General features: G+C 56.3%; 4 protein-coding genes across 4 annotated transcripts; 1 reads left to right on the top strand and 3 right to left on the bottom strand.

Moving 5' to 3' along the window:
* Positions 1–2,344: 2,344 nt before the first annotated feature.
* Positions 2,345–4,117, bottom strand: BKCO1_3100038 (uncharacterized protein; the record flags this gene model as incomplete). Its single annotated transcript, XM_020274312.1, has 7 exons — positions 2,345–3,071; positions 3,122–3,263; positions 3,315–3,488; positions 3,545–3,623; positions 3,677–3,784; positions 3,871–3,956; positions 4,009–4,117. The coding sequence occupies 7 exons, from the start codon at positions 4,115–4,117 to the stop codon at positions 2,345–2,347; spliced, it is 1,425 nt and encodes a 474-aa protein (XP_020129608.1).
* A 2,189-nt stretch (positions 4,118–6,306) lies between these two features.
* On the bottom strand, positions 6,307–7,197 carry BKCO1_3100037 (glycoside hydrolase family 61 protein; the record flags this gene model as incomplete). The annotated part of the gene is made up of 3 exons (XM_020274311.1): positions 6,307–6,563; positions 6,689–6,928; positions 6,993–7,197. 3 exons carry the CDS (start codon positions 7,195–7,197, stop codon positions 6,307–6,309), a joined length of 702 nt encoding a protein of 233 aa, XP_020129615.1.
* An 875-nt stretch (positions 7,198–8,072) lies between these two features.
* BKCO1_3100036 (mannan endo-beta-mannosidase f) lies at positions 8,073–9,408 on the bottom strand (the record flags this gene model as incomplete). The annotated part of the gene is made up of 5 exons (XM_020274310.1): positions 8,073–8,371; positions 8,428–8,509; positions 8,559–8,684; positions 8,738–9,072; positions 9,129–9,408. The coding sequence occupies 5 exons, from the start codon at positions 9,406–9,408 to the stop codon at positions 8,073–8,075; spliced, it is 1,122 nt and encodes a 373-aa protein (XP_020129614.1).
* Positions 9,409–10,647: 1,239 nt separating this feature from the next.
* On the top strand, positions 10,648–11,034 carry BKCO1_3100035 (gcn5-like 1; the record flags this gene model as incomplete). The annotated part of the gene is made up of 1 exon (XM_020274309.1): positions 10,648–11,034. The coding sequence occupies one exon, from the start codon at positions 10,648–10,650 to the stop codon at positions 11,032–11,034; it is 387 nt and encodes a 128-aa protein (XP_020129617.1).
* Positions 11,035–11,564: the final 530 nt, after the last annotated feature.

Here is an 11,564-nt window from a genome sequence, read left to right as displayed (position 1 = left end):
CCGCCTTATACCCCTCCCAGAGCCGGTCCAGACTCCATCACCATCACCAACCCGCCAGTCGGTCATTCCGAAACGACCCCGACAGCAGGCAGGCAGGCACGCACGCACACAATGCACACAATGCACGAACGATCGTCACGTCGCAGCCACGCTACTTGCCACACACTGTACTCGAGCGTATTCCGCCGAGAGAGAGGGAGAGAGAGATACGGAGCACACGGATTTTGCAGTAGGAACAGCCAGCAAGAGAGTACCTAGCCAGCTCCAAAGATAGTCGGGATTGAGAACCCACAGCATCCATGTGCTCTGTTGTCTGTCTTGTAAGTTCCCAGGTAGGTATGTGTTCCATGGGCCCAGCATCACCGGTGGAGCACAATTGCCACGTACGTGCTTGGTGAAAACGACGACCCCCGAAAAAAAAACAAAAAGGAAGGATGATGACTTGCGTTCCCACCCCCCGAGATCAGCATATAGCGTACGGGGGGGTATTGTACCGCGGACCGGGACCACGGCACCACGGAGAAGGCGCTGGCCGCGGCGGCCGCGGCAAGGCAGCGGCGGCGGCAAGGCGGGAACGGATCGACGGGAACAGAGGGTCTCTGTCTCACATCCCCTGAACCGTGTGTGCGGTGCTCCGCGCGCTTCCGTCGCCAACTCATCATGGTCCGTGGCCGTGGTGGCTGTGCATTGTTATGTGTGTGTGTGTGCAGGTGTCTGCCTCTCACTTTGACGAGTGGCACGAGGTGTTGATTGAAGCAGGTCGATGAAGCACGCTCGATTGAGAATACTGAACGCATGATAGTTTGACCAGTAAACGAGAACCGAGAATGTGGCAGACAGCAAGCAAAGCCCAACTCATTAACCAGCCACCACCGTCGGCCGTACCAGGCGACAGCTTCTTATACGCAGGGAATGCGCAAAACAATTACTTTTCTCTCGACCGACAGATGCACCGATTAACAAGGAAACAAAGAAATGCAAACGGGTATCTTCAAACGCCAGCCGCACCAAGGTCGTAAGGAAAGAAGGAAAAAGGGAAAGCCAACACCATATCTGCCCTTTTGCTCGCCTTTCCCAGAAACCCCAGAAGCCTCTAGACAAGAACCTCGCCACCTGGAACTTCTTATGCGCATGAAGACATCTATCCTAGTAAAAGATAGCCAGCCACGAAGCAAAGAACTCCACAAACGTATAACAGCCGCCTCTTTAAACCCCTCCGTCAGCACTTGCCCGCGACCCGGTATTCGGCACGCCCGAACTCCGGACCAACCCAACGGGACGAGTGACGACACTCTCAAGATCCGCGGCCACGCAACATCGTCTTCTGAAACGTGGGCCCCTTATGCAGCCGTCGAACAACTGCTTCAAGGCGCTCAGTTCCTGTCGCTCCTTTCGAATGCGCAACGACTCATCGTAGCTTGAAGTGAAAGAGTCGAGTTCGAAAGTGCCAAGCCCGTGCATGCGCCGAAAGAATGCCCCAGCGACGACCTCCTCGTTTTGCTCTTTATTGGCGGCAAACCTTGTAAGTTCTCCTCCTTTTCCTTCTGCTCTCAGTGGACACATGGTCCACGACCACTGCTATTGTATCCTGTCGATCACGCCGTGACATGAGGCGGGAACGTACAGAAGGGGCCAGGTTGTAAGGTGGAACTGGACAGGCGCCTATTTCTTGAGTTGCGCTTCTCGGACATAATTCGTTGCGTGGCTTGCGCATTAATATGTATCAAGCCAAGTGTAGATTGGATTTGCGCCTTGTAAGTGGGTCCCTCCGTGCGCTCACTGAATCAGGATCCAGGGCGGATTTCTGTCCACGACTCGCGCATGATCATGCGCACTAATAAGGTCGATGGGTAGGTGATGCCAAGCGGGAAGAAAAACTTGGCCGCATTTAAGCGCGTGGTGAGGTGAGGTGCGGTCGAGAGGAATACGAGCGAAGAACTGTGTTTGAGCGTCGATGTCGCAAGCTCCGATAATGGTCCTGGGCCTTTCCTTCCCCCCTGCATTCCAATTGTTCTTTCTTGCTTCTTTTCACTGCTGATCACCCCACCAGCCCCATACTCCATCTCCCGGCGCCTCCTCTTCAAGTGGGCCAGAAAGGTGCTGCCCTTTTATGAAAGATGGACATTTCATACTCCATTGTCCACTGTAACGCAGATCCAAAATTGGTCCAGAAAATGATGCAAGAACCTCCCAATTCCGATGCAAGATGCTTCCCTCTTTGCATAACATCAAATGATTTCAGCGTCGGTCGTATTCGTAGGTGATGGTAGTAACTTGGGACTGGTTGAACGGCAGATGGAACTTCCTGTAGAAACGAAAAGACACAAAGAAAACGTCAACACAATCATCTCGGATACCGTGGTTGTTGCGGGCTGTCGTGCCTTGAACCTGATGGGCGGTGCATTCCCGCAAAGAATTGCGGAGACGCCGGTCGTTGCTCCTCATCGCTGCTCTGCTCGCTGATGTACCACGCGGTGTCGTTTTGAGGCGCTGGCTGTGGATGCCTTGTCGTGCTGGGTTCTCTCGTTCTCGGTGGCGTGTCGTCCACATCGGGCAGGACACCCATGTGCTCGATTGATGGCGCTTCGACAACCGTTTCACGACTCGGAGGCACACCATAGCTTGTTTCCCAGCTGTGCCACTTGCTGGCCTCCGGGTCATGCAACGTAGCCATGGCGGTCATCGGCGGCGGGGGCAACGGTTGTTGCAGCTCGTAGCCATCCATATCCCAATGCGGCAGTGGGGCGGTGGCATTGATGTTGAACAGCTCTGGTTCATCTGGCTTGTTGAGTTGGGACTCTGTCACGGTTTGGACCGAGAGTTTGCGCATCCGATTCGAGACCTTGGAGAATATCGAAAAACTGTTCGAATGAGAGTGATTGGTGCGGACGCCCGAGGAGTACGCTGCTGCTCTGCTGATGAAGTAGCGTGAGAACACTGTCAATGAGCCACCGACAGTATAAAGCGTGATCTCAATGGAGTTGAACATGATATAAATGGTCTCAGTCCACGTAAGGTCTCTGAGGGCTTGGTCCTCGCGGTTGAGCCAGATACCGTAGCATCCGGCAGCCCTGTTCTCAATAGTCAGCTCTGCACCGCCGTCGGTATGTATTGTACATACGTTGCTGCAGTGCCCAGCAAAGTAGCTGCGAAAACCGCACGCAAGACCATACGCTCGTGCCTCAGTAATCTTGTCCGCTGCAAAATTGCGATGGGGATCCAGGTGAGGATGCAGTCGATGCCGATTCCGACGCCGGCCCACGCTAGACAGCCGTTAGTCAAATAGTCAAGATGTACCTATCTCGTAGACATACAGAAGCGCGCAGCGTCAATATTCGCACACCATGTGGGTTGGACACTGTAATCAAAGTTGCTCATGAAAGGTTCGCACTGGAACGTCCACACTAGGGCTTCAGCGAGTCCCAAGCTCATAATGACAACGCAGAGGACGTAAACGAGTCGCCGGAACGTCCGGAAAGTGTGCGGTACTTGAAACATAGTTTGTCAGCTGCGTCTACAGTTCGAGCGGGCGCATTCTACTCACAAATCTCGAGAAGACTGTAACACACGGAGACCTTGACGAGTGACACAACAATGTAGTAAGACATCCACCCAAGACTCCACTAAGCCATGTTGTCAGCGCGAGTTCGACCACCAAGGGGGTCGGTATACTTACATTCCAGAAGGGGATCGCCCACTCAGGCGGCACATTCTCCACATGCAGTCCGCTACCGTAGCGGTTCGTCATAATCTGCGAGGTCCATAGTGGAAAAACGAGGAGGATCTGGCGGCGCAAGTCAGAGAAGCGGAGTCGCACGAAGGTCGCGCCACCGGCCTTGACGAGACTGGTGGGCGAAGAATAGCACTCACGGTGGCGACGGCGGTTTGCCATTCGACCTTGCGGAAGCGCTTGAACCTCTTCCGTTGCACGATGATGCGAGTGACCATAACACATACTTCCCAGACTGTCAGTTTGTCGCATGTTCTGGGCGTGAAGCTGCCACTTACGTGAGATAGCGTTGGCGACACAGATGGTCGCCAACTCCATGCGCTGGCGCCATCGTATCACCGGCATTTCGGGGTCATACTTTTCGTTGTAAGAGGAGTCGTCGCTCATGATGTAGGATGCGACACTGAACCATCAGACCATCGATCGTCGCCGAAGAGGGGCCTAGGGAAGGAGTAGCGAGGAAGCAAGAGCCATTTGAGGACCTGAGGGGCGCCGGGGGACGGCGAGAAAAATAGAAAGCAACGTGCAAACAAGCATCTCACAGCCCCTCGCGAGCACCCTGGTCGTCCGGATGTGAAGACAACGACTAACGGGTTGGGGAAGGTGCACCTTTGGGCTCGAGCGTCGTATCGGCAATGCATTGCGCGTGCTGATAGCCGATCATTGGCCAATGCCGGTGGTGATGATGGAGAGCTGATAAGCTTGTCCTCAGTAAGGCTGGTGGCGACGGATTCGGACGGTGATCAGGGTCCCTGTTGCTGCATGTTTCCAACGGTCTGCCTGCGTTGAGCTGAGTGTGGGCTCGGTGGGCATGGTAGGCCGGTGGAGATAGGCACGCCATGCAGGTGGCGTAGGCGTCAGAGCGCTCGGCACGGGGCGCGAGTCACAATGGTCGGCCGGGCGGCCCAGGTTTCTGGCCACTGGCCTGCGCTGTGTGCCATGGCACAGTAGTGACGTGCCCACAGACGGCGGCCTTACGGAGGGTGTACTCTCCGGCCTGGCCACGTGAGTCGTCGCGGGCCGGCGCTTGTGAGCAGATGCGGCATCATCAGGCCGGCAGGGCGATAGGGAGCAAGGCCGAGATTGGGACAGAGTGCCCAGGAGCAGGCCCATGAGTTGCGAGGCGAGCTCCCAAACGACGGGCCCAGCAAGGCTGAGTCGCGCGCGTCGCGGCCCAGCCAGTTGCGTGACGTTCGTGAGTCGGCCAGGGAAGCTCAACGGTCCGCCGCCTTCCGAGGCTGACGGCATGCTGATGAGCAGCTCGCGGCCTTCCGTTTTCGCGGGCTCTTGGCGTGGAATGGATGCATCGGGGGTGGAGATGCAGGTGCGGAAGACCGTGCCAGATGCGGAGTGCGGTGCCGGGCGGGGTGGGGCGGGCGGGCGCTCGCGGGCTGCAGCTACAAGGCAGGAAGGTTGCTTTGGCTCGGGAGGCCCGGCCTAGCTAGCGGCGTGGTGGTCAGCGGTGGTGAGCCTCATACCGGGCTGGTCGCGTGGTTGTGCAACTGCCGGCGCCGGGGCGGGCGGGTCGCGCCTGCTCGGTTGCGCAGGAGAAGTCCGGCCAGAAAGTCCGGCCCCCACGCCGTCCTTTGGCTGAGGCCCGGCTTCGGCCTTGCTGTCTCCACCACCCACGCGCAATCTTCCATCGACCTTCTCTCCTTGTCCGTCCCGGCAGCGATTGTCGGCCCATCATGAAAATCCGGAAGATCGCCCGTCGGGATGTCGTCACATGTCGCCCCAGGGGGCCCGTCATGACGATAATTGGCAATTTTATTGGCAGCCAAATTGCCCATGGCGTCGACGATTGTGTAGTCATCCAGCCCTGACCTCGTTGACCAGTTACTTTATCAGACAATCCCGTCGACCTTCAGCCAGCTTCTTCATTTCTTTCTGTTTCTTTCTCCCCTTTCTTACAACCAGCCCAAGAGCGTTCCCGTGCAGTTGAAAATCCAGGATAAACACATCATTGCAGCCACTGTTCCCCCTCCAACGCCTGCATGCGAAGCTCCAGTCTGTGGCTCATCTGGTACTCTACTCTTGCATGCTTCTTGTCTTCAAGGTTGCGTGCGGAAGTTTCACAAAACATCATGGTCGGATGATATGGGTGGTTGAAGTTGATGTCCTGATATGGTAATATCGTTCTTCAAACTGACACTGAATCATGTCTAGATACCTGCTTTGGCCGCTTACAAAACGAGCATGTATGCTGATAAAGATAAAGCCAAAATTACAGCGTCTCTCAACACATATCGTACCATCTCTGGTCGTTGGGGGAATGTTTGCTTCCTGACAACAGAGGTAAACCTTGCGTACCGGAGCCTCTTTCCTCTGACCACAACGTCGACGATTGACCCTGAATTAAAACATCTCCAAGGTTGTCGCACCGTCGCCAACCTTTTCTTTAACGGCCACCAGCTTCACATCACACTTCACACGATATACTTTGTTCTCACGTCACATATTCATGCATTCGCGTGCCATCTCTCTTCATTCACATTCCAACGTCTCTCTTTCCAACATCCAAAATAGATATTTACAAAGAACCACGTAAAACCCTTTCATCGCATCATGCTATTTCTTTAGCCGCTCCAAACAGCCGGGCCGGGGGCCTCGTACGTCAACGGGGTCTGGTAGATGTTGATGAGGATGCCAGCATCGTCGGCCTTGTAGGCACCGGGGAACTTGACGGTGGGGCTGGGGGTGGCGCTACCGCCACCGGTGACGGTGACCTGGTAGCAGCTCATGTAGAACTGAGCGCCGCCCTCGCCGCCCGCAGAGTGCAGGGCCAGGGCCTCGGCACGGACGAGGTAGTCGCCCGACGGGAGAGTCTTGGGGACTGTTGTTGTTGGTCAGCATGGTATGTCCTTTTCTTTTGTTTCTTTACTCCTTGTTCCATTTTTCCTTGATTGTGCTCGTCAAGAGGAGGGAGTAGGGAGTAGAGAGTAGGGAGTCAATGCCTACCGGTGAAGGCGCGCTTGCCGCAGTTGGCGTTGAGGATCTCGGTGCCCCAGCTGGCGTCGGTGCCGTTGTACGTGTCTTGGGCGACCTTGAACCAGTCGCTAGAGCCGTCGGCGGTGGCGGCGTCGTCGACCTTGGACATGTAGATCATGACCGGGCCGTAGTGGTTGCCTCCGATGGCCTCGTTGTCACAGCTGCGGTCGTTTGGCTGTTGATGCATCTCGACCGTCAGGGAGTCGCCGGCTGTGGATCACATACCCGGTTAGTATCCATTCGTTTCTCCGAAGAGGAGGGAGGGAAGACTTACCAGCAACGGAGCAGGTGGTGCTAGCAGCGCTGGGGCTGGCGTTGCAGCGGATGTCGTTGGAAGTGACATCCTGGACGGGGCTGTTGCTCTGAGGAAGGCGGATGCAGGTGCCCTCCTTGTCCTCGGTGCCAACCCACATCTCCTGGAAGGTGGCGTGGGCCGAGACGACGGAAGCGGTCGCAAGAACAGCGAGAAAACCCTTCATGATGGCGGTGGTGGTTTGCTCAAAAGGCCTGAAGCTTGTTTGGGAATATGGTCAAGAATGGCAGAAAGAGCGAATGTTAGGATTGTTTCGACCAGCGAAAGACTGAAGAAGGCAAGGATGCGCAGCGACTGATGTGCAGTGAAGAGAAAAGGATCCTTGAAGGCGGCTCATGGTTCTTATAGAGGGAACTGCAACCCAGGCTCCAAACACCGCCATGCATCTATCGGCCGGCATTCCGAAGGATCATCGTCCGTCGACCCCGGGACGAAAGGGCGGGCAGCACGGCTGGCACTTTTTGCCGTCTTTCATCTGGCACAGCGGCTCGAGACTGCCAAGCGCGGTTGCTTGTTTCCGCTTTTCACTGGTCCAGGCTAGAGCCGACTCCGTGCGAGACAGGTCTGCCTCGATCGGCGGCCCCTTTAGGCGCTTCGAGATGCAAGAGCGCATGATGTTGGCACGGGAGGTGCTTAAAGTCGAAACAGCTTGGCGGTCCAACGGTGGTCTTTGCGACGTTTTGTGCCCCGGCTGGCCAATGAGGTTTCCAATCGCGCAGCCGAGCCTCAGGACTGCCTCGAAACAAATCCGCTCTCATATTTCTCCACATGGCCGACCCCCTGTTAATTTGAGCCGGCACGACGGCCCTGTATTTCGGAGGGCCTGCCGCCGAATTTTCCAGTGTTGCCCCCGATAGCAGCGGTTCGACCAATCACATTGCAACTGGATAAACCCGACCAACTCAGCCTTCGGCACGTTTCTTACAATGCCGTCGTGTTCGAGCAGAGATCATAAGATAGAAACGTCATATTCGATATGTTCTACAAACAAAGTATAGACAAGAATCCGAGAACAGAAGCTGGGCGTGCTGCCAACGCACTTTAGGCGGTAATCTTGGCAACGTGGTCCGTGACCAGGCATGTCCAGTCAGTCGAGTTCGTGAAGATGGTGTTGCCATCGTCGTTGGTCTTGCCCCAGCTGAGCGTCGTGCCGAAATCCCAGAAGTGGTCGGCAGCGATGCCGTCGGTGGCCAGCGCCGTCGTTTGCCATTTGCCCTCCACGTTGCACTTGTCGCTTTGCACACCGTATTCCTCAAACACACAAGGCTTGCCAGCAGCAACACAGGCCTTTCCATGGGCCTCCACCCACTCGGAGCCGAACGGGTCGTTGCTTTGGCCCCCTGAAAGAGCGGTCAGCACAAAGTGTTTGGTAGACTCGTCAAAAGGGGGAACTCACAGGAGTCGGGGTACAGATGGAAAGTACCATAGTCGAGAGTATCGATCTCGAGGTTCTTGTTGTAGTCATTGCCCTCACCTTGCTGTTTCTTTGTTAGCTTTTGCCCTTGAGTGAACATGAAAGAGCCCTACCGTGTAGGGGTAGCTGCCGTCACCACCCGAGACTCCGAATCCCTCATCTCCAATGGTGACCATGTGGTTGGGGTCGAGGTTCTTGATATAAGCACTTGTTTCCTTTGCCCAATCGTAGAGGACGGTCTGAGAAATGTCAGTCTCGGGAGCTGATCTCCGGTCAGGGCCAGGGTACTCACGGTGTTGCAACCGTTGCAGCGGGGCTCGTTGGCCAGTTCCCATGCAAACACGGCCGTCGAGTTGGAGTAGCGAGAGACAACAGTCTTGATGTACTTCTTGTACTGAGCCTGGATGTCGGCATTGGCGTACCACTCTGGGTTCGCCGAACCGCCGAAGCGCTTCATGTAGGCAGCCATGCCGCCGTAGTCGGTCCAGTTGTTGACAAAGTTGATGACAAGTTTTATGCCGCGTTGTTCGGCAGACTTGACGACGTAGTCAAGACGCTGAAGGCCATTGGCACCGGTGTTGATGACCGGGTCCTGACCATCGACAAAAGACTGGAACCAGACAGTTCCTATGCATCACATCAGCAACACTTTCTCTGCAATTGGTCCTCTTCGGGACGCCTACCGTCGGTGGGAACGGTGTTGACATCGTTGAAGCCCCAGATGCGAAGGATCTTGAGGCCGGCATCCTTCAGGCGATCCAGCGCCGTGTCAATGTCATCGTTTCCAGTGGTGAAGGCAAGCCAGTATGCGTTTGTGCCGGCCCAGTATTGGGTCACGCCATCGATGTTGAATTTCAAGCCATCGACTTTGGCAAAGGAAGAGTTGGAAGCCCTTCTCATCAGCGGGCTGGCAGCAGCGAAAGAAGTGGCAGCGGCCACGCCAAGAACGGTAGAGAACTTCATTTTGGTTGAATCGTAAACGAAAGAAGTGAAGTCAAGTGAAGGAAGCTGCTGTCTGCTGTCTGCAGCTCTGGGGGATATATAGTAGACGAATGATCGTAGGCAGTAATTGCCCGAAAGAGAACGATGAAATGGATTTGCGACCGGCGCAGTGGGCTTTACGGGCTTCCTGGGTCCGTTTTTTTCAAGATGTAGCGAGAAACAAAGGGGTTGGTGGATCCTCGGACGGACCTCTTGTGCGGCATCGCGGGACAGAAACGCCGCTAGGTGAGCTAAAACAAGTGTCAGCCGGGGGTGATATTAAGTGTCAAAGGCCCCCAGCAGACTCGCGGGCGCTTGTTTGCAACCCCCAGCAAATCCGGGGGAATCTGGATGAAACACGTCGTTAATCGGACTTGAAACAGTTGTGTTTACCGACTTCGCAGTCCCTGGAGCACGCTCCAGCCACATGACGCTTATCGTCACATATCGATTGCGAGTGGAGGGGAAATCTCGAGTCCATGACCAAACGCACGGAAATCAACCAGCACCGGCCCAATAGGCTTGCGAGGGAACGGCGGGCAAACAGCAGGAAACCGTTCGCCCAGTGGTTAGCGGCAATGACTAGTGAGAAGAATTAGCAGAGGGCATTCAGGCTCCGTGTCTGAAGTGGAATGGCCTGCCGGGCCTGGGCGGCTCTCTGAAGCAGCGTGGAGGTGATGGTGTTACAGATCCCGAGCCGGCTGATTCGTCGGGGGTAGAGTCATCTACACGTGATAGCCATGAACGTCTCCAAATAAATTTTGCACAGTTCAATCGCTAGCGAAAGTCTGACCTCGATCGGCCGTCTCCCGGATTCCCAATGACAGTATATTGTCGCTAAGATGTTTCTTCTCCAGGCTAGCTTCAGCGTCCTACCGTGGCGCCACCTACCCACGACCTTCACCTCCTTTGCTGGCCAAGCGGAACTTGGAGGGGTGGGATAAGAACGGCGTTGTTGAGCTTACTGTGATTGCCAAGGCAGCGACCACTGAGCTGGCGAAGGCGCTGTCGACGCTCATGATCCGCCTCTACCTTGCCCAAAGCGGCAGTAGTGGTGTGCGGGCAGCCCGTCCATCGTTCGGGAGCTCGACGAACGGGAGCGCTTATGCAGCCTAGTCAGATGATCGCGGATGGCGCATACATGTGCTCCACCGCGTCCAACGACTCTTGCAGCAAAGCCACTCCCCATCACGCAGCTCGCAGTTGCCTCAACCACCGAAAATGTCCTCGCAATCGCCGTCTCAGACACCAGACGAGCAGCGCGTTGCCGAAGCGCGCGCTGCCGTCACGGCATCTCTGTCCTCGGTCGGCGGGTCCATGAACGCCGAAATGCGGCAGCGCGCAGCCGACATACACGCGAACGCAGCGGCCATCGAGAAACAGGAGAAGGAACTGGCAAAGCAGACGGCGGCGCTGGCCAAGGACGGCGACAAATGGCAGAAGATGGCGGACCAGAACGTCAAGAAGCTCAACGAGATGGGAGACCTCCAGAACTGGACCGAGATGATCGAGCGCGATCTGCTGGTGGTGGAAGAAACGCTCCGGCTGGCGGAAGGCGAAGCCGATCAGGGAAACGCAAGCGGGACAAACGGATGGACGCGGGGTTAAAGAGGGACCTTTCGTGCTCGTCTCCAACCACAGCCCGCCGCGTGCGACGGCCGGAGTGCACGGGGATGCAGCGCGTGGTGCAGGCTCAAGCCGCCGTGTACATAGCATCGTCCCTCCAGCCGCCGGGGCCTGGCGCCTTTCCGGGCGCGACGGGCGGCTGGCGCCTCGCACGCGTCGCGACGCCCACTAGCTTGCGCGAATGCAATGCGCGCCGTCATGGTACTGATGGTGCCTCGCGGTCCATGATCAATGCTGCCTGTCCGTGAACTTTGTCGTGAGCATGGCCTCCGGGGGGCATCGGAAACCAGCGTAGCTTTTTGTATTTGTAACTTGCTGGTGACTCTACGCTGCTCGTGCTAGATGTGGACAAACAGCACTCGCCCAGCGTGCATGCCGATTCCGCCCAGCGGAGCCCTTCGAACGACCCGAGACTTGTGCAGCCTCTGCAGAATAAGGCCGCGCGACACTAAGATCTTTTGTTTCCAGCGCTGGCTCGGGGCTTCAGCGACCGCAAGTGTACCGTGAAGCTC

Source organism: Diplodia corticola (genome assembly GCF_001883845.1).
Source record: "Diplodia corticola strain CBS 112549 chromosome Unknown scaffold31, whole genome shotgun sequence".
In the NCBI taxonomy this organism is placed as follows: Eukaryota; Fungi; Ascomycota; class Dothideomycetes; order Botryosphaeriales; family Botryosphaeriaceae; genus Diplodia; species Diplodia corticola.
This window is presented reverse-complemented; position numbering and strand designations above follow the sequence as displayed.